Source organism: Pollachius pollachius (assembly GCF_949987615.1).
Source record: "Pollachius pollachius genome assembly, chromosome: 5".
Taxonomy (NCBI): domain Eukaryota; kingdom Metazoa; phylum Chordata; class Actinopteri; order Gadiformes; family Gadidae; genus Pollachius; species Pollachius pollachius.
Window position 1 is genome coordinate 22599750 of NC_136938.1, and position 22500 is coordinate 22622249.

Consider the following 22500-nt stretch of genomic DNA (forward strand, 5'->3'; position numbering starts at 1 on the left):
TTTTCTCTTTTATATTCCTCGAGGGTACGGCAATCACACAGATTTAATTTGTCATGTTAATTTGTCTATTGATTCAACAAACTCCTGCCTCTGGCTATTATCGCTCATTGCTATTTGCAGTGTGTGTGTGTCTGTGCATCTGTGTGTGCGTGTGTGTATGTATGTGTGTGACATTTACGTGTGTGTGTGTATGTGTGTGTGTGTGTGTGTGTGTGTGTGTGTGTGTGTGTGTGTGTGTGTGTGTGAATGAATGCCTCAAACACACACACACACTCATGCCAGACTCGGGAGCAACAACATTGCATTTTCAAAGGATCGAGTCGATGATTTCCCCAGAATACGAGTCGTAAGAGCAATCGATGTGACTAATATAAATGCGAAAAGTGTATTGGCGGGCATTGTTGATGTGGGGTGACATCGCCACCTCGTATCGGGACAAACCAAGCCAGTAGGATGTGTGTCGGGTGAGCTAGCTCAGTTTACAAAATATTACCCATAACCGTTTGACATTCTGTAAATCCAGTGACCAATAATTGAGGCCTCTTTCCACAAGAGAGCCAATTATTTTAAAACAACTAAAATGCGCTTCAGATCCCCATCCTGAACTTTACCATTCTGCATTGACTTGGCAATTTCAGAGGGAATCCATAAGTAACCCTTTCTAACTGTATTCTCCAGCCTTCTTATTAACCAAGTGAATTGATGCCAATCAAAGGGTAACCTATTGACACCAATGAAGAACCACATTCATGGCCAAAAGTGCTGGCAGTCCTTTCATAGCATGGGTTTGGTGCATAATGCTTCTGAGAATGATTTTTTCATATTATTACATTCTTTGGATAGATGTAGCGACTAAAAGGCCAAAGTGAGGTTACAATTGTCAATGGCGGCATTGGACTGGATGGCTAGGGTTATCTGGACAAGTTTTTGTACCTTGGAATGAGTACGCTCTGTCTAGCACTACCCTTTTAGCCATTACGTTTAACAGACCTCTTCTGTTCCTTTGCTATCCCTATTCTAATCCAAGGAAAGGATTTGTATTTTCTTAAGTGCTTTTGAACAATGTTCTTTTTATGTCACATGGGTGCCCTTACACTCAAAGCCCAAGCACTCTTAGATTGGAAAAAGATAAGAAAATTGCCAAACTGCGTCAGAAGTAAATCTTCTGTCAGTACCCGCTTAGCTGATAAATAAATAAACACTAATGGTGGCGCATAGTGGTAAATTTACAGGTTAATTAATATGCTAATGCTGATGCATTACGAAGCGGGCTGTCACTTTGCATTACGCCGTGAACTATAGGTGCAGAACCACATTGTTAGCCCATCAACTGTAATTAGGCAACCCTTAATTGTCATTGACTCAAACCTTTGTGTTAGATTTCAAACAGAGATATTTGAGAGATAATGATTATATCGCAGATATACAAACCAATGGTCTCTTTGAATTAATATATTTCTATTTTCAATAGTTGGACCAAAGTCTACGTAGCGCATATGATGATCTTCAAGGTTCACTGTTAAAATTTCATTCCAACCGTTCTCTTATTATATTTATAGTAAATATAAGTATTACATATAAAGTACATATATAGAGGCTTGTTAATAATCTAGTCAGTCACAGCACAAATCCGTTGTTAAAACTATTGTTTTTTGGCTGACATTCTGTCAGTAACAGCTAAGCTGATGAATTAATGACCAATAATGATTGCACGTAGCGGTAGTTAGTGGTCAATTAGTATGCTAATGCCAATGCATTACGAGGTGTGCTGTCACCCTAATTATGCAGTGAACTATAGGTTGAGAACCACATTGTTAGCCATCAACCGTAGTTAGTGTTCCTTAATTGTTATTCATCGCAACCTTTGCGTTATATTTCAAACGCTGATATGTAAATAGTGGTTATGACAAAGAAAGCAGACTGTGATAGGTAAAACTGATTTATTTTCAGACTATGGTGTGAATAAAATGAGCAAAATGAACAAAAAAACTCAGCTTATAAGATACAAGCCAACCTAGCTGTTGGAAAGGGTCTGGGCTGGGGGGTTGGGGGAGTCATTTGGTTCACTGCCAGTACTAAATTAAACATAATGAACCTTTAAAGATTTCTGAAATAAAAGTGCTCCAGCACATCTTCCAATGGAAACCATGCAGTGTGCTGCCTGAACTGCAGTTGTCTTGGTGAGGCTCAATCCTTGTGTAAGACAAGTGCTTTAGACACACCGACCATGGATCACACCTGGGCCTTGGACAACGCATCGGATTCAACAGAGCTTCATTTTAAAAGTTTGGATTTCGATCTGAATCGCCACTTTAACTTAGCTTATTTCTCCCTTGTTGAGCCATCCGTTAATTCATTCAACAGAAGTCGGTTAAACGCACACACACACACACACACACACACACACACACACACACACACACACACACACACACACACTGATATGATGACCGCAAACCAGGATCCGTTTTCCTCTCTCTCCCTTGGCACACTCCCATGCACCGGTTCTGTCATCCACTTCAAATATGGGGAAAGTCACAGTACCCAGTTCATCACACACATACTAACACACACACACAAACACACATACAGACACACATACTCACACCTAAAACATGGACAAGCCTGAGTGCTCATCACAGATGCATGGGTCCGGGAGTGAGATCTCCTTAATATAGTTTTAAGTTTCACATGCATGCACGCACGCACACTGATGCACGCATGAACGCACGCACGCACATACGCACACAATCCCCACAGCGGATAAAAAAACGAACTCAGCTTCCCTCAGACATCAACAGAGGGAGTTTCTTTAAGCTGTCCGCACCCTGGTGCCGGAGCAGCTCATCCACTCCCTTTTTTTAATCAAAGGGTTATCGATGTTGTTGTCACCGCCGTCACACGTAACGTCACGCAAGTGTCTGAAGTTCAGATCGCGGCTGTGTGAACCAATTCCACGCGCAGCGGCCTGGTTGACAGACAACTCCCCCCCCCCCGCCACACACACACACACCTCCTCCCTCGACACACACACACGCACATACGCACGCACGCATGCACGAACACACGCACACGCACACGCACACACACACACACAAACACACAGACACCCATGCGTACACTGTTTTCTTGTGCATGTTCTTGTCATTGTAACCCGTTCCAATACGGCTCTTTTGTCTTTCAATCACATCCGTGCCGAGCGGCCGGGCTTGCTCTCCCTGTTTCTTGGTGTCCCATGTGTTGTTGTGTGTTCCCATGGATTGTCTTGGCTGCCTTCCCTCCCTTCACATCTAGTTCCTCGCCGTGTTTGGGAGGGATTCCATCAGCGCCGTGTGACAAAGGTGAAACTGTGCTGCCAAAAGTAAAATGAACAAAATGTATGTGCGATGCAGATATCCGAAGCGACACCCACAACATGGCTGCTGGTATGGCATAACATATTATGGAGAACATTTTTTTGACAGCCATGTATGAAATAAAAAAGAGGGGGGTGGGTGGAAGAGATCATAAGTGAATCGGCCAAGCTCGCAGCGCTCAGTAGGGCATGTCGGCGGACTTGTATACGATTCAGATTTAACTAATCGTGTTCAATGTATTTTTAAAGAACATCCAAATCACACCGATGCATAGGATCTTAATTTACATAGAAAGTGTTAAACGGTATCTGATTGAGGTTAACAAGCAAGCAATCAATGGCATAATTGGCCAACATGGTCACAAATGTATTAATATTTGATCTTTATTTTGTTAGTGTTCATTAGTTACACTTAAACCACCATTGTTTTAAAGGGAGAACCTCTTTAGATTCTTACCTCAGTCCCTGTAGATTCAGCTGGGAGCACGACCGCCTTATGATGTATCTGTAGTAGCAGCTGAACCTTGAAATTAATGCATCATCTCTCTCGAAGTGTAAAACCCCACTGAATACTCTCTCTGACCAATGAGAATCCAGCTCTGAGCACACCCACTGACTAGTCTTGTTCCAAAAGAGTGTCTCTTCCCAGCCTTCTGATGATACAGGTAACTAAAGCATGGAAGCAAACACAAACAATAACACACAGGCACATTGATGTGGACACACACACACACACACACACATATCACACAGAAACGCACACGTAACTTTACCAGTAGTGCTTAACTCCCCACGCACATTATTTTGGCAGTGATCGAACAACAGAATTTCTCCCGAGAGAGAGAAACAGAGACAGACAGAGAGAGAGAGAGAGAGAGAGAGAGAGAGAGAAAGAAATAAAGAGAGAGTGAGAGGGAAAGAGAGAGAGGGAGAGAGAGAGAGAGAGAGAGAGAGAGAGAGACAGAGACAAAGACAAAGACAAAGACAAAGACAGAGAGAGACAGAGAGAGCGAGAGAGACAGAAAGGAAGAAAGGGAGAGCGAGAGGGAGAGAGACTACAAGAGAAATGGAGTGGGCTGTCAGTCTGCAAGATAAAAGCCCAAAATATTCGGAAATGTACAAGACATTTTGTTCTCCCGCCTCTTCCTTAATTCCTGCCCGCCTCTGTGAATGCAACCCTGCTTCACTCTCCGAAACACCCTGCGATATTCCCAGGAGCATCAAGGTATGAGATCAAGTTTATAACACTAAAACCCATTATCACCACCCACTTTCCCATACACACACACACAAACTCGCACACAAACACAGACACCCACAAACACATAAACCCAAAGATACATACACAGACACTAAAACACACAGACACAGACACACACACATACACAAATATCACCACAAAGACACACACATACTGTGTACGTGGAAGTATGCCGCAGTGTTGTTGACAGTTGGAATAATGCGTAGACAGATTGCATTTCGCAGTGAAAGATGCATAAACAAAGACAGCTTAAACCATTGAAATGATTCCCTCGCACTGTTGTGGCTTTTAAGATAAATGACGACGCATCCGTATCAGATAATACATCCAGCTCCAATATACCTGAACCAAGAGGCAGAGCCAAACAATCACATGTCAAGACAAACACACTTTATGCATGGCTTTTGTGACATTTAAGGGTGTGTTTTGTTTATCTTGGATCCATGCCGAAGGAGAAAAAGACTAGTCTTTTGAGAAAGCCTAGTACTATTCTCTTTTTCACATATTGATACTCTGCCTAATGTCACCCAGCCAGTCATTCATATAGCTATTCAGTTAAACATGTATACAATTATATTGTTTTTCCAGCCCCCTCCATGTCCTTCCTATATCATTGATACCCATGTCCTACATATAGCCATGCTGTCCTCCCTATAGCCATGCTGTCCTCCCTATAGTGATAATGTCCTACCTAGAGCCATGCTGTCCTACCTATAGTCATGCGGTCCTACCTATAGTGATAATGTCCTACCTAGAGCCATGCTGTCCTACCTAGAGCCATGCTGTCCTACTTAGAGCCATGCTGTCCTACCTAGAGCCATGCTGTCCTACCTATAGCCATGATGTCCTCCTGGTCCCAGGGCAGCAGCTGGGCCAAGGGTCCGCTGTACAGCAGCAGGCCGTCCACCTGCTCCGTGATGAACTCCAGCGACACGTGGCTCTCAAAGCACGGCGCCAGCGGCGGGAACCACGCATAGCCGTTACCGTGGAAACTGCGTTTGTTCTGCTGACACTCGGGGCCCTCGAACTGCGCCAGGCATTGGCACCTGAAGGAGAGTGAGGGGGGATTAGAGGTTATTTTTGGTGGCTGTGGTTTCATACTGAGTAGGCACACATGCTTCCAATTGACCCCCAAGCCATGTTATGTCTCCCATTGGAAAAACACGCAATGGGTTTGATTGTCTCATCGTGAAAACATCAATTTTGTGTCCAATGTGATAGACATGAGGGTACGTAAGTGGATATAAGTCTGTTGTTTGTGTGTGTGTGTGTGTGTGTGTGTGTGTGTGTGTGTGTTTCTTCAAATAGAGAAAATAAGAAAAAGGGAATTATAAAACCTGACAAACTTCCATGATTGACATTAATTGTGATCATTATAAAACAAGGTATGATTAGTAATTATACCTAATTGTGTCTTTTCGTTCATAATATGCCCCTTTTTGTTCTCCTAATTTTCAACTATGGCCTTGGAATTACACATTGTAGATATATTACTAAACAGTGGAAATAAACCTACTCCCCGACTACACACAAACAGCCAAACAGTGGTACCTGAATGCACACACACACACACACACACACACACACACACACACACACAAACACACACACACACACACACACACACACACACACACACAAACACAAACACTAAAACACAGATATAAGCACACACTCACACACACCCACACACATACATCCATGCTGACAGATAAACAAACAAACACACACACTAATTTCTCATCAGGATGTTTTCTCTTTTTTTTTGCTACAATTCCCTTCCTTCATCATGCTCATCTGGGGTAGACAGAGGACACACACACACACAAGCATACCCAGCCATAAAGACACAAGCACACCAAGACACATATACACAAGCACGCAGTAAGACAAACACACAGGTTGCCGGCTGTCACAAATCACTGAGATCTGAGATGGTACCTGACTGCTGAGGATTGTGATGTCTCTTCACTGCCTGCAGACGACGAGACAAACAGATCACACACTAACACCCCCCTCCCCCCCTTCCAATCCCCTGCCCCCCCCCCCCCCCCCCCCCCACACACACACACACACAAACACACGCAAGTACATGTACAAACACAAACTAAGAGGAAAGCACATGCATGTCGATACGCCGGAGCACCACGTGCAGGTACAGCCTTGTGTATGTCGAATTTGGTTTGGAGATTTTTTTGGTCAATTTTAAGCAGAGAGTACTTTTGAGCCTTACATGGCGGCTTTGTCTTGTTGGCTCTATGTAAATGTAATTGGTTGGCCTACTCAGCTGCACTGCAACACTCAACCAGACTGCCTCTCCGCTCTCCAAATAAATGTAATATTGCCTGTGTGCGGGTGTGTGTGTGTGCGTGTGTGCACTAGGTCAAAACAAGAGGAGTTTGGACATATTCATAATCTCCATCTGACCAATGGGCTTTGCTGGTTCCATGCTATTGGTCCAATAAAAAACTGGATCGAGATGGCGAACGACATCTCGATGAAAATTCCCACTGATGCATATTCAAAGGTTGGGCAAAGAAAGCGCATTAAAGTTCTGTATTCAACTGTTTTGCTTTATGATGCAAGGGTTTCATTCTATTGCACAGAGGTGCGACTCGCTGCGTAACTTGCTAACCTTGGAGAAGCCAGAGGATGGAATCTATCAGTAAGTGGATTAAGCATTGAGAACACATCCAGGCCCAGGGCCCATTGTTATAGCAGAATGATAAATAGTTCACAAAACCAATCCAAACAAAAAACATATTAAAAGAGAAAAATCCTAACAATGTGAGCCACTGTGCTATTCAATATACAGAAAATGTATCGCAAGGCTGCCCTGATTATCATAGCATTGCAGAATTTGAAGCAGGACTATTAGATACATTGAGGGGACATAATTCGTCAACTGTGCAATTAATTGTGAAAATTTGTCTCAGATGCTTTCATCTGAGAGAGACTTGAGCCCTACAACCAGTCCAGACAACAACAGCAAATGGATGTTTCGGGCAAAATAACTTCCGCCACAACCTGTTAGTACGGAGAAGAAATAAAAACACCATGCTATCATGGCTGAGGTATGACGTCCCATAATGCAGATGAATGTTGGTCTTAAGAAAGTCAGGTAGTGCAGGAAGGCCTGCCTGCGTCTTTGCACGTCCGAGATCAAGGAGGGAGAAGCACTTCTGACTCCAGGCAGGGAAATGCCAAAAGACTTGGGTGCACAAAGTGACTCGGGAAACGATTCAGATGCTAATGGTACTGAAGAAAAACTTGACGTGTGAAAATGGCTGACCCCCTGGCTCCACAGGGGTGTGGAGAGTGAAACTCAACATGGAGCCAGATCGCGTTGGCTTCCTTCGATTAATCTGCTGTGAGTATAAAAGGCTGTTTTCAAAATAACCCACTAAAAACTCTGAATATGAACTGTATGCATTTACTTATTCATCGTCGTGAGTGTGGAACAACCATACCGAAATTGACACATCCTCAAGACTCTGCTACCCTTACATGAGACAGAGCAGACTTACCTTCCTTTTCCGGGTAAGATTGCTGCTGTGCTCAAAGACATGACAACATCGGTTTCCGTTGAGAGCCTAGCATGGGCTTGTGTGATCTTTACCCAACTTACCCACAGTGCTACACTCATCCCACGCTAAGTCGACGACAGGAACACACTGACTTCCAAGAGACATTCAAGACGTATGAGCTCATAAGTGGTGGGGGCTCCCCTGAACCCTTACATACCCGTCACGTCCCGGCTGGGTTGCTTCACCGCATTGCATCTGTCCAGGATTATCACACACAGTGACGGCCAATTCAAAGATTCTAGGCAAGTAAAGTTTGAGGTCGGAAATCGACCGGAATGTAGGACAGGAGAGGGACAATATGTAGACTGAATAAGTGGTGTCTTGGTGGCTGTATGCATACATTTCAATGGGATTTGTGCCTTAATCGACAAAATAGGAAAGAGAAAGAGAGTGAAAGATATGTAGCAAAAAAACATGGTTCAGAATCAAACAAGGTGTATTGGTGGGTGTTAATGTGGTAAGCATAACAACTGATTTAGTCACTGGTTCTATGTTGTTTGGTTTTATATGCAGCACACACTATTTATTTAGATGAAGGCAGGATCAGAGAGAAGATTAGGGAAGGAAGAGAGAAGGAGAGAAGGTGATACAGAGAGAGAGAGTGATAGAAAGAGAGAGGAACAACATGTGTGGGTGTGTGTGTGTGTATATGTGTGCGTGCTTGTGTGCGCATGTGTCTCAGTGTGCGTTTAATCCAGTGATTATTCTGTGCTGCATCCAGTCCTTCTGCTATGGACTTGCGGTGAGCCACATTACATCCCATCCGGAGAGGTTGAGTCAGAATTAGACCCTTGTCTGTTTCACTCTCTGCTTATAATTTGAAAGGGTCTGCAGAATAATGCTGAGTGTGCTACTTGAGACAACAACAATATGTTTATGAGCGTCAAGTCGTTGTTTACTTGTGTATGCGACAGACTGTTTGTTTAGGTGTTTGGTGTTGTGGGGGGGAGGTAGGTCAGGGCTACGCTTGGCATCTGGTGTCTGTGCCGTGTGAAGATGTGATATGGAGTATATATTTAGAATATCCCATCACACACGCTAGAGAGAGGCTTATGGACCCCCAGAACCAAATCATTCCCTCCCGGACGCCATCGCAGGCACGCCGTTATTGACATCCTCTCGTCGTCGTTGTTAGTCGAACCGTCGACACGCAAGCCGAAGACGACGAAAAACCAAATAGCCTCCCGTCGCCCCAGAGACAGAAAGAGGCAACGGTTATTGTCCGACCACACGGTGCACCGCAAAAAATATATAATATTTGCATAACAAACAAACAAACACACACACACACACACACACACACACGACAAGATTTCATCATTAAATAAAGTCCACGTCGGTGTCTTGTTTTCTGTGGGAGAACAAGGGCCCTCACGCTTTCCCGCCGTCACTCTAATTGGTCGCAGAGAGCCCTTCAACGATCTCCGCGAAAGAGGTGGGGGCCGAGTCCGCCTCAGAGGTGGGGTGAGGCTAAGACAAGCCAGGGTTATGCCCCCCACACAGGCCCCCCCCCCGGGCTCTGAACCGGGCTCCTCGTTCAAAGGGTAAAGCGGGGAAACGCCTCTGACCCGACAACAGTGGATATACATTGACGCTGCGATTACCCAACCCACCCCCCTTCCCACGCATGGACATGCACATGCATGCGTGCACACGTATAATGTCATGCACTGAGTCTTTCACACCGCAGAGCTTGACGCGCAGCGTGTTAGCTTCTCCATGTGGTTGGAGAGGGAAGAAATGCTATTTTCTTCATCTTTAGATCCATAATGTAAAAATGAAGGCCTTGTAACCTTCAAGGCTGGACTCCAGGGAACGGCCACAGAGGTCTGGGTACATTATTGCTGGTCAGCCACCTGGTCCCTTCCACATCCACACAGAGAAATACACTAAATACTCATTCAGGATTTGGCCAGCAGAGAGGCTGACAAATGTCTTCTGCAGACCCTTTCAATTTTTCTTTTTATTAGAACATGTTTATCTATGTTTTTTTAAAATAGAGCGTCTAACACTATTCATTTGACCATTTTCACAGTAAATAATGTTACTCTTGAAAGTGGAATATAGCTGTATCTAAAGCTGTCTTTAAAGTGTAGCTTTAGTTTTTACTTTACATAAAAATAGTCAGGTTCTGAGTGACATACGTTTCTAATCCCTACATATAAGAGAAGCCATTGGTAGTATTTAGTAATTATGTTGCAGATGCAATATATTTCCATTACTATACAAAACATAAATCCTATTAACCAAAACAGGAGCGTTAGATAGGAATCATTGTTCAAGTCCCTAATGTGTTCCTTTATTTAAGGCTGGTATTTACACTTTAGTATCTGCTACCCTGCACATCAGTAGACCGGAATAGTTTTAATTAACACACTTGAAGCAGTTTAAATGTTTCACCTCTATTACAATTAAAAAAAGACTTGTTATGACAATTTCTGGGTATTTTGTGGACAATAATAAACAACACACCTTAAGCGAATGAGAAACCAATCATCTTCAAAGCCCCGACTCGGGTCCACATCCGGACAAAACCATAACTGTGGACTCTTAGCTAATTATTATTATTTATTTTTTTATAATTATTATTATTATTTTATCATAAGTAATTTTTGTATTTTCTGGGCAACATTGTCACGATTCGACAAGTGGAGATTCACAGCTTTCTCCAATGCAAGTAGTGCTTAAAATGTTTGACTGCTCCACTGTTTCTGTGAGGGTTTCTCCCTTTAGATTAGTCCAATCCCATTCAGCGGCACAATCATCTCCATGACAACGATGGGATGACGCAAGGTTGACAGCGCAGCTAGCTTCATCCTTTTGCTTTGTTATGATATGTTCTTCGCTTAATTAATTAAGTTTCGTAATTGGTCATTGTATAAACCCAACTCTGTCACTCTATTCAACAGGTGCATATTACCGCTGATCATTTCTAAGTTCACACTCTAAAATGTCATATGTAAAATGACATACAATAGTATTGTTACAGCTTATAGTCTAGTTTAGCCAGCAGTAAGCTATTAGCCTAGCTTTGTTTGCAGTGTTGATTTCAGACGAGAACCAATCTTAAATGGCATGTTCAAAGGTGGCCACTAAAAGAAAGTTGACATTGAACATCTGCGTACTAAGAACATGCACAAATGGATTGAAAAGGACATGTTTATTTTCCCTCAATCGAAAACCAAACCAATCTGCCTGATATGCGAAGAAACAGAAGCTCTTGTGGAGAGTTGTATTTTGAAACGCCAGGGGGAAAAGGTTATTTGTAGATCCTATATATGTGTGTACTGTATGTATTAATGCAAGCATGTATGTGTGCAATTAATTCAAATTACTTTGTTTGTCTGTTCAGTGTTCTCCAATTAGGTTGGAGGGCGGCTGGGTTCACAATGTTCACAGTTATTCATTAGTTTGGAGTTGAGTTTATTGGTGCGATTGTGGGATAGGAACTTACACTCTTTTTCATTTTTGATATGTTTTTTCCTGTGCATTGTTGGTTGCAGGCACAATGAAGTTTAATCTTTGCATGTCAGGCCATGACTGAGAGCTGTACACAATGTGATGATCTAATGACAAATATCAGATATGCCAAAAATGTATTGCCCTATTTGAGATCACTCAGGTACACCACTAAATAAATTCTTCCTGCTTTTTATTTGAATTCTGCTAGCAAGCATGGCAGGATTCACAACTCCCCTTCAGCCTTTGAGATTTTCACACTATCAGTTTCAACAAAAGTCTATTGATTTTTTCTGTTAAAAGAGAGTGAAATATAATTCACACCCTCAACTTTATACCCTAGCACCTTGATTTGTTCATCTCCATCTCCTTCTGAGCACTTTACAAATCCCCCCTCTCAATATTGAATCAGTCTATGAATTATTCATCTGTATGATATTTAACTTTGTCTTTACTTGCAAGGGTATTGATGGTGGATTGATGCCTTGGTGCAACAGTGGTAGTTGAGATTATAATATTATAATATGAGGTTGAAAGCAACTCCCTTCAAAGAAAAATTGATTTTCTACCAAGAAAGTATCTGGCATACCATTGCAATGAACATTCAGATATTAAGCTAACAGGTCGACTGTGAAAATGTTTTATATCCAATAAGTTTATGAAGGGAAGCCAATACATTGTTCTCACATTATTGAATTGGATAGAAAGAGGTATAGAGGATATAGAAGACACACATTTGTGTGTGTGTGTGTGTGTGTGTGTTTGTTTATGTATGAGTGTGTTTGTTTGTGTGTGTGTGTGTGTTTGTGTATGTGTGTATGTGTGTGTGTGTGTGTGTGTGTGTGTTACTGTTTGTATGTGTGTGGTTGTGTTTATGTATAATCATGTATGTGTGTGTGTGTGTGTGTGTGTGCGTTTGTGTGTGTGTGGGTACATGTGTGTATTTGAGTGTGTGTATGTATGAGTGTGTGTATGTGTATTTCTATGGATGTATGTGTATGAATGAGTGTGTGTGTGTGTTTGTTTATGTATGAGTGTGTTTGTGTGTATGAATGATTGTGTGTGTGTGTGTGTATGTATGTATGTATGTATGTATGTATGTATGTATGTGTATGTCTGCGTGTGTGTGTGTGTCTATCTGCGTGTGTGTGTGTGTGTGTGTGTGTGTGTGTGTGTGTATATCTGCGTGTGTGTGTATGAAGGATTGTGTGTGTGTATGTATGAGTGTGAGCGGCCCCTCCACAGTACCCCATCACGTACCTGTAGCCGTTCTGCGTGTCCACACAGGTGCCGCCGTTGAAGCAGGGGTTCCTCGGGTAGGTTCCGCAGGGCTGGTGGGAGTGGTCCCGGCCCGGGCACGTGCACACGGCCATGGGCTCCACCGTCACCGACACCAGGCCCATGGGGCCGCAGTCCACCACGGTCAGGGCGTCACGCACGCTCAGGGTGGTGGTGCAGCCGCTGGCGCCGTCGCAGTCTGAGCCGGGGCACTCGTCCACCCGCACCTGGGACACGTTGACCTGCAGGAAGGACTGGAGCTGTGGGGGGGGGGGGGGGGGAGAGTGAAGGGGGAGGGCAGGAGAGGGGGGAGGGCGGTGGGGGACAGAGCGAAGGAGGAAGGGAGAGTGAAGGGGTGATGTGGATGAGGGAGTAAGGCAGGGAGCGTTGGAGGGAGCATTAGGGGAGGGAGGGAGAAGGGGCCAAGATTAAGATAGGTAAGGGAAGGGAGGAAGTGAAGGAGGGAGGGAGAAGGGGCCAAGATTAAGATAGGTAAGGGAAGGGAGGAAGTGAAGGAGGGAGGGAGAAGGGGCCGAGATTAAGATAGGTAAGGGAAGGGAGGAAGTGAAGGAGGGAGGGAGAAGGGGCCGAGATTAAGATAGGTAAGGGAAGGGCGGAAGTGAAGGAGGGAGGGAGAAGGAGCCGAGATTAAGATAGGTAAGGGAAGGGAGGAAGTGAAGGAGGGAGGGAGAAGGAGCCGAGATTAAGATAGGTAAGGGAAGGGAGGAAGTGAAGGAGGGAGGTGCATTAGGGGAGGGAGGGAGAAGGGGCCGAGATTAAGATAGGTAAGGGAAGGGAGGAAGTGAAGGAGGGAGGGAGAAGGAGCAATATGGATGAGGTAAGGAGGGATGGGATGTTGGAGGGTGGTGCATTCGGGGAGGGAGGGAGAAGGGGACAGAGAAAGATGGATAAGGGAAGGGAGGAAGTGAAGGAGGGAGATGGGTGAAGGAGGGAGAGAAAGTTGGACGGAGGAAGGAAGGGATGATTCCATAGAATAATATTGTGTGCATAACACATTCAATGGAAAAAATGTGAATAGAGAAAATGATTCACTTGATAAATACAACAATAACATTGAAGCCATTAAGCTTGTCATCGCATGGAAAAATCCGTAAACTTAGAGTTCTTCAGCTTCTGGCTCAAACCAAACAAAAGGAGCACAAAAGAAATCTTAGAAATGTTTCCGTACCGACTCTAAAAGGCGACCACGTGCGCCAACAGAAAAGGCAGTCGACCGCCGAGCCAGAAGAGACGAGTCACCCTGAGCCCTGGTCTAATGCAGGTTGATGTGGAGTTCAAACGGTTGGCAGTAGAGAGCTGACACGCCTCATTTACGTGAACATAAGCATTATATTTTGGTAGCGCCCTGCGCTGATACAAAGCTCAGATCAGAGCAAATGAGATGACCCCGATTCATAAGGAACTTCAAAGTGTTGTTGTGATGTTTCTGCATACATCAGCAAATTAGATTGCTATGAGGGCAACGCTCCGAAGTGGATTATTTATTCACAATCCCCCAGGTGAAGCTGATAAGGAAACACGCTTACCGAACGTTTCATGGAATATCCTCAATGAAACGGACAGGATGATTGTATATGCTGTGCGCAAATGTCACGCTTTGCTGTCTATTAATTCTCCCATTCACAAACACTTTACCTTTTAACACGGAATCCCCCGATAACCCAACACTAACGAAGCAGAGTGATTCCACATGGCATAATAAGGAGTCAATTTAAAAGCACTGCGGTTCACATCTGTTACAAGTAATCCCAAAGTTGGCCTGGGGATTTTGTTATCTCTTTGATACAAGCAACGCTTAATTTGCCTTTGTTAGTGTTGACTGTCTTTGCATGTTTAGTTTTCTTTTAAGACAAATGAATATAAAATAGACTGTCGGCCTCCAGGCAACAATCATGGTTTATCTGTTTTTCTTTTTCTTTCTTCTCTTAAACAAGTCTCCCCAGTGGTTTGTTAGGATTTGTTCTCTCTCTCTCTCTCTCCCCCCCCCCCCCCCCCCCCCATCAAATAAATGAAACACACTAATTCCTGCTTCCTCTCAGACCTCTTTATGGTTACAAGCCAGAAATAACATAATCGACATACTCCCAGGAGGGGATGCCCATCAATAAAGCGGAGGATTGTATAGTGCCCTTCTATTAGTGGAGCATTTATTATTGATTTTGGGAATAGTTATTAGGGCATTAGGGCATCGAGAATTCAGATAAACACCTGAAAAAATGATTAAGTGGATCAATTATGTTGCAGACCCCTTGGCTATGTGTCACAGACGATTGGAATTGATAACTGCTGAGATGAAATCTTTGAAACCTGTGCTGTTTGATTGCGTTTTCAAGTTTCTTTCTACTGAAAGAAGCTGTACGTAATGATACAGCAGGAATTCAAGTGGCAGAAAAAAGAAGTCAACACATTATGCTCTCAACCTGAGACCAAGACCTTCAATGATAAATTATTACTTTTAAGTAGCAGAATTGGTAGTGAAAGAAATGAAAAGGCATGCTGTGAAATTGAAAACACTTGAATGTGTAACTTAGCAACACTCCAGTAGCCCTGAACAGAGTCAGAGTGTAAGCACCACACAGATAGGCATGCACGCCTACACACATACAAGCAGAAAAACACACACACACACACACACACACACACACACACACACACACACACACACACACACACACAAATTGAAAAGCTAGGGTTAAGGCCATTTTGCAATATACTTTTTCAAAACAGAATACATATTTTAATTACAACAATTAATCCTTTCTTATAGTGGATGGAGGAGAGGTTTGAGTAAAGGTTTGAGTATAGGAGAAGACAATGGTTGAGAAGTTTAAGTTTTGTGTGTGTGTTGTGGCATCCCGCCGCTGAACCTCGGACCGGGCGGGTCCGAGGACACGCAGTAGACGGCGGTTTACCGTCGCCACCCTCCAGCCGGCGACAGAGAGCACCACGTCTCTCCCCCCAATCAGCGCAATCGGGGACACCTGGCCGGAGGAAGGGAAAGGACCAGGAGCCGGACTTTAAAAGGGCACCAGACCGGGCGAACCAGGAAGTGCCACGGAGAGAGTCCGCACCACGGGAGAGTGACACGGAGTACTCGCTAGACCGGGAGAAGGGCGAAGCGACACGGAGGGATTCCGCACCACGCCGGCGACCTAGAGGCTCACGGAGACCCTAGCACGAGTATACAGACTACGTATTCATTCTTGAAATAAACGCAGACTGCGGCTTTAACCCTTGATTTCTGTGTTATTCCTGCCGGGTATCTGACAATCGGGGAAACGGGTTGCCACATATGGTGGAGAATGCTGTCAACTCGACCGCGCTACGGGCCGGTTTTGTGAGGGAACCCCCTTCAGCCGGCATGCAGAACCCGGATGGGACCGCGGCGACGCCCGCCCAGCAGCAGCAGCGGGAGACCACGGAGAGTCTGGCCCTGCTCTACGAGGTCGTACTACGGCTCACCGAACTAAGCGCCGCGACCGCCGCCGCAACCGCCGCCGCGACCGCTGCCCCGATGCAGCCGGAGACGACGCCGCCAGAGACGACGCGGCCCGAGATGAGGCCGCGGGAGACGAGGCCGCGGGAGGCGGGGCCGTGAGACGAGCCACGTCGGCAGCAGACGCAGCCATGCATGCTAGCGACCTGCTGGGCACAGGGGAAAACAGGAGGCCCGACCATACCGGCGCGGGTAATGAACCGGGGCACGCAGGCCCTCGTGGATACCGGCAGCGTGGTCACTCTCCTCCGCCCCGACTTGGCGGGCGGGAAGGAGGGCGCGCCCATAGAGGTGACCTGCATACACGGGGACACCCGGACGCTCGAGACCTGCCACGTCGTCATCCGGACCCCGCACGGGGTATTCACGACGCGGGCAGGGATCGTACCCCACCTACCGGTGCCGCTGCTAATCGGGAAGGACTGCCCGATCTTCCACCGGCTACAGGACCCGGCGCGTGAACTCCGGAGCCGGAGAGAACCACCCCGCAGAGGGGTGAGGGGAGCTCAACAGGCCTACGGGGCCACTAGGCCTCCGTCGCCCCCCGGAGGGCGAACAGAGGAGGCTGAGCCCGCGGCCTCACCGGAACCAGAGGCCGTGGCGCTGCTCGAGGCCGACTCGGAGCCAGAGCTCGAGGCCGATCCAGAGACGATCACATGTCCGTGTCGATCCCCAATGAAGCCGCCATCACGCTGGACGTGGATGGGGACGACCTCCCGGAGACAGGTAAACTTGTGAAGCTTCCAGATCCCGACAAGAGCTCGGACGACCACCGGGTCCCCTCTGGACCCACGGGCCACGACGACGATGACGACCTGATGGAGGAGGTGACCAAGGACCCCGGCTCCAAGAAGGCGTCGACCGCCAAGCCGCTGCAGCGAATCACAGTGGACCACGAGTGCGCCTATCAAGCCCAGAGCCGGTGGAGGGCGGAGGGAGGTCATCCTGGTCACCAACCACGCCCCCCTGAAGTGGATGGCCGGAGCCAAGGACGCCAACGCTCGAGTGACGCGGTGGTTCCCGGCCCTCCAGAACGTCAGGTACTATCTCCTAGGGAGGGAGGTCATCCTGGTCACCGACCACGCCCCCGGAAGTGGATGGCCGGAGCCAGGAACGCCGACGCCCTGTCACGCCGGGATGCCTGCCTGAGCGGGTTCACCGACGACCAGAGGCCTGAGCAAGCGGTGGAGGAGTGTGGCATCCCGCCGCTGAACCTCGGACCGGGCGGGTCCGAGGACACGCAGTAGACGGGGGTTTACCGTCGCCACCCTCCAGCCGGCGACAGAGAGCACCACGTCTCTCCCCCCAATCAGCGCAATCGGGGACACCTGGCCGGAGGAAGGGAAAGGACCAGGAGCCGGACTTAAAAGGGGCACCAGACCGGGCGAACCAGGAAGTGCCACGGAGAGAGTCCGCACCACGGGAGAGTGACACGGAGGGAGTAAGCACCAGACCGGGCGAACGGCAAGGGACGCGGAGGGATTCCGCACAGCGCCGGGCAAGTGACACGGCGGGAGTACTCGCTAGACCGGGAGAAGGGCGAAGCGACACGGAGGGATTCCGCACCACGCCGGCGACCTAGAGGCTCACGGAGACCCTAGCACGAGTATACAGACTACGTATTCATTCTTGAAATAAACGCCGACTGCGGCTTTAACCCTTGATTTCTGTGTGATTCCTGCCGGGTTTCTGACAATCGGGGAAACGGGTTGCCACAGTGTGTGTGTGCATTTGTTTGCGTGTGTGTGTGTGTGTGTGTGTATTTATCTCACAGCTGCAGGGATAATAGTGCTGGGCAAATGATGCTGACTGATTTTGAGAGACTTGCCGAACATCACATGTCCATTACCTCGCTGTGCATGACCGAGAGCGGCAGCCTTTGTAGTGGTTGTTGTTGTATAGGGTGCTGGTCTACGGCGTGATTGTTCAAACTGCATTTTGTACTAGTGTGCTTTTCCTTTTAATGAGGGGTATAAAGCAGGCAGTAAACCTGCTCTCTTCTTCTAGAACTGTGCTAACAATTGCAGGGTTTATGCTTTGTGATTTTGCAGACTGTAACTGTTGTAACTGTAACTGTTGGCACAATATACTGTTCTAATATGGGTATACTGATTTGTCCGTACATTGGCAGGGAATTGTCTACCCGGGCGCCCCCTTTAGTGGACCTACAAACTACAAGTTGAGGTAAGCTTCACGAAATATCGTGAATATGTCGTTAGTACTATAGTAGTGAAGAAAATACATTACGAGAGACCAAAGAAAGAAACAAGACAGACAGAAAGAGAGAACGAAAGCAGAGAAAGAACCACAAGACTGAAGAAATAAAATATAGAAAGTAAAAATAATAAATAAACAATGAAAGAAAGAACACCAGATAGAACAAATAAATAAAGAAACAAGGCAACGAAGAAGCAAAGATCCAAACAAAAACACAAGACACAAGAACGAAAGAAAGATGAAGAGTGATGGAGAATGAAACAAACAGAGAGGATGGTTGTTGGTGGGGTCGGAGGGGGAGGCTGAGGCAGACAGCCTCTCCTCAGGAGGGATCCTAGCAGCGGTGCGGCGGCGGTCTTTTGCTAGAGCGGCCAGACATTCATCCAACCATCCATGGGGTAAAGGGGCTCCCAGGTGTGAGAGAGAGACCTAGATAGGTATGTTTATCGATAGAGAGAGAGAGAGAGAGAGAGAGAGAGAGAGAGAGAGCGTCTTCCTACCTAATTCATTAGTCTGATGGGGAACAAGCGGCCATTTTCTTTCCATGTACATTTCCAGCTGCAAGCAATTCCCTCAAGCGCCGAGCACTATAAGAAGCAATCTAAATCTCTCGCTCGCCTGCTTTTTTTTCGTAAACAGACCTCACGCATATAGAGAGCCAAACTGTTGTCTCACCAGGTGATCCTTATGTGGTTAGATTTTCTTTTTTTTTAATTGCAACCCATACCTGGCACACAGCAGGGAGCCTATATAGTCTAGTGGGGAAGACCATGCTCATTTATCCACCCCTTCCACCCCACTAGACTATATAGGGAGCCTATATAGTCTATTGGGGAAGACCATGCTCATTTATCCACCCCTTCCATCTCAGTCCCCCCTTTCCCCTCTTTCCCCTCCATCCCCCATCCGCTCTCCATCTCCCCTTCTCTCTCCCATCAGCTTGCATTTAGATAAGCGATGCTGGGCACACTGTTTCACTTTGCTATGATAATCTTCCCCTGTGTGAAGGTGTCGTTTCTAGATAAAGGGGGAGCGTGGGAGGGGGGTAAGAGCAATTGGTGAGGCGTGTGTGTGTGTGTGTGTGCGCTTGTGTGTTTATCATGCAGCTCCAGGTATAATGTGGCAGGGCAGATGATGCTGACTGATTTTGTGAGAGATGTGCCGAACATCACATGTCCATTACCCCGCTGTGCATGACCGAGAGCGGCAGCCTTTGTAGTGGTTGTTGTTGTGTAGGTTGCTGGTCTACGGCGAGATTGTTCAAACTAAATTTTGCGCTAGTGGGCTCTTTCTGTTAATGAGGGAAATAAAGCAGGCAGTAAACCTGCTCTCTTCTTTTAGAACGGTGCTAACGGTTGCAGTGTTTATGCTTTTTGATTTTGCAGACCAGTAAATGTCGGCCACTATACTGTTTTAATATGGGTTTTACCTTATGCTTAAAATAATATACTGAAATGTTTTAAAGAAGTGAAGAGACAATAGCCGGTGGCTATAAATTCTACATCGTTTAGTTATATTTGTAGACATCTAAGTGTTGCTGAGAGTGTATGAACTGTGCTTGTGTGTGTGTGTGTGTGTGTGTGTGTGTGTGTGTGGACTTCTTTCAGTGCTTCTGCCTGCATGTGTAGTTCATCCATACTCAGGGATCAAGCGTTTTAGCATGGACAAAGCCATTGTGACAGTCCCCCTTGGAATGCTTTGACCAAGTGCCAAGGATGATGTGGGGCTAAGGGATGGAGGCGGAGGTGGAGGCGGAGGAGGAGGGAGGCTGGTGTCATGCTGAGAATTGGGAAGAATCTGGGGCTTGTTGTCATGTTTCTCATGCTCCAGTGGTCCATATCACTGACCATCATTTGTCTCCATGAGTAGCATGAGCTCATACTAGGCTTGTGGGAAGGTGGACCGACCTGGAAATAATCGCAAGCTGGGATGTTTTCTTCCTCTTCCTGACCAGTGAGGAAAGCAGATTTCGAGCGCACAATGTAGCTGAATTTATTTCCGGGGTATAATTCTGAGCATTGGAGAATATCCTCAATGAAGATACTTCTCAATGTTTCATAATGATCACCATGATCCATCGATGAATTCATGAATTCCTTGATGATATGTTCCGGTATATTTGTGAATTTATGTACGATTATTATAAAATCTGAGCAGCATCTTGGCTAGACCTTAAATAACCCATCCTCAAGGGGAAATGCACTATTCATCGATTTCTAAAAAATATATAAATCAATCTTTTGCTTGCCTCATGGTATACCTGAACTGGGCTTTACGAAATTCTGTGAAACATCCACTTTTTCTACTCAACGGTCATTACTGGACCACCTGGGCACACAGGGCACGCTCTATGGTTTTTAAAGCAGGGGTCAGCAAATGCAATGGGTAAAAAAAGCTGCTTAGCTCTGCAGGAAGTCCACTATATTGTCTGCTCTTGTGCTCTGCTGCTGGGAACAGATATAATGAAGATGGAACTAGAAGCTTTGCTCCATGTCCATAATCCTTAAGAAGTAGAGATGGTTCCGGTAGAGAGAGAGAGAGAGAGAGAGAGAGAGAGAGCGAGAGAGAGAGAGAGAGAGAGAGAGAGAGATGGAAATAGAATATCATCTATACTTCTGAGGCATTTCCAGAGAATTGAAATAGTTTATAATAAGAGCTATCTCATCTTCTGCCCCCCCCAGCCCCCACCAGCACCCCAGCCTATTGTGCTGATCCTCACTCTCTTATTCTCCCCTTCTCTCTCTCCCTCTCCACCTCTTCCTCGCCACGCTTCACAACCTTTTCCGATCACGGTCTTCTCCAGCAGAAGGCCCGGCGACAAACAAAATGCCAAGTCCCTCTGGTCAGGGATTATATACAAGGAATGAAGAGGAGGTATTTTGAAGAATGATAACATGGAAAGAAGATACACCCCATCCAAATAAGCCTGACTAATTCAACTGGTGATGAGGATATTAACACTGCTAGGGTTATGGGTTGGATTCCCAAAGGCTGTAAACAGGATGTAAACACCCACTGTATTGTAAGACTTTGGGAAAAAGCGTACATCAAACCAAAACACAACAAAGGATTGAATGTGTTGTTGTTTCCAGAGTTGTTGTTTACTGCCTGCTTCTCATTAAACATTAGCATGGATGGTATGTATGGTCTTATGGTCTTATCTGCTTTCTATTATCAATCCAACCCCACAATTCTTTACTTAGTATGCACCAAAACTGACCCCCATGTTAAGTTTTTTATTTCTGGTCGGAAATAAGCAATCGAGGAATAATGAATCCGTCATCAAAGGATCCACTCAAGGGGTTTGTGTTTATGTAAGAAACATAAAAAACAGGATACAAGATTTTGATCAAATTTGAAATCAGGATAAAGTGGAGACACAAAGAGTTTGACAGGTAGACAACTTTGAATGATAATCGATTGTCTATGAGTCAATCAGGCACCACTTGTAACATATAAAACAACTGCTGCTCATGGTGTTGGACAGATGGGAGGCGGAAGAGCCTAAATGCTGGTTAACAACTAATCATTTGGCAGACATGCAATACAGAGAGCATCAATTACGAGCTGCCATCCGGCTTGCCATCAACTCTCTTCTCAGAGTAAACCTCTGCGGTGTGTTGGAGTCTTTTTAATGTATTTAAAAATAAACAGCTAGAACAAGTTCTTAGAAGCATTTATTTTCTCGCTGAACTGGTTAGTTGGCCAAAATATACTGCATATTGTCAGTATCATTATAATAGCTTCTAGTAACACTGTAAGTAAAAGCTGTTATGGTTTTAACTTTTGAATAAAAAAGTAATCACATAATTGGGATTGTTTAACA

At 45.7% G+C, this 22500-nt stretch overlaps 1 protein-coding gene across 1 annotated transcript in view; it reads right to left on the minus strand.

The window, feature by feature from the left end:
• Positions 1–22500, minus strand: part of LOC307076124 (neural-cadherin) — a gene marked incomplete at its 5' end in the record, with an annotated part of 231844 nt that overhangs the window by 47837 nt on the left and 161507 nt on the right. Inside the window, 2 exons of the mRNA XM_079737008.1 lie at positions 5448–5662; positions 12923–13200. Of these exons, the coding sequence (XP_079593134.1) occupies positions 5448–5662; positions 12923–13200 (493 nt within the window). The remainder of the gene's footprint in view (positions 1–5447; positions 5663–12922; positions 13201–22500) is intronic.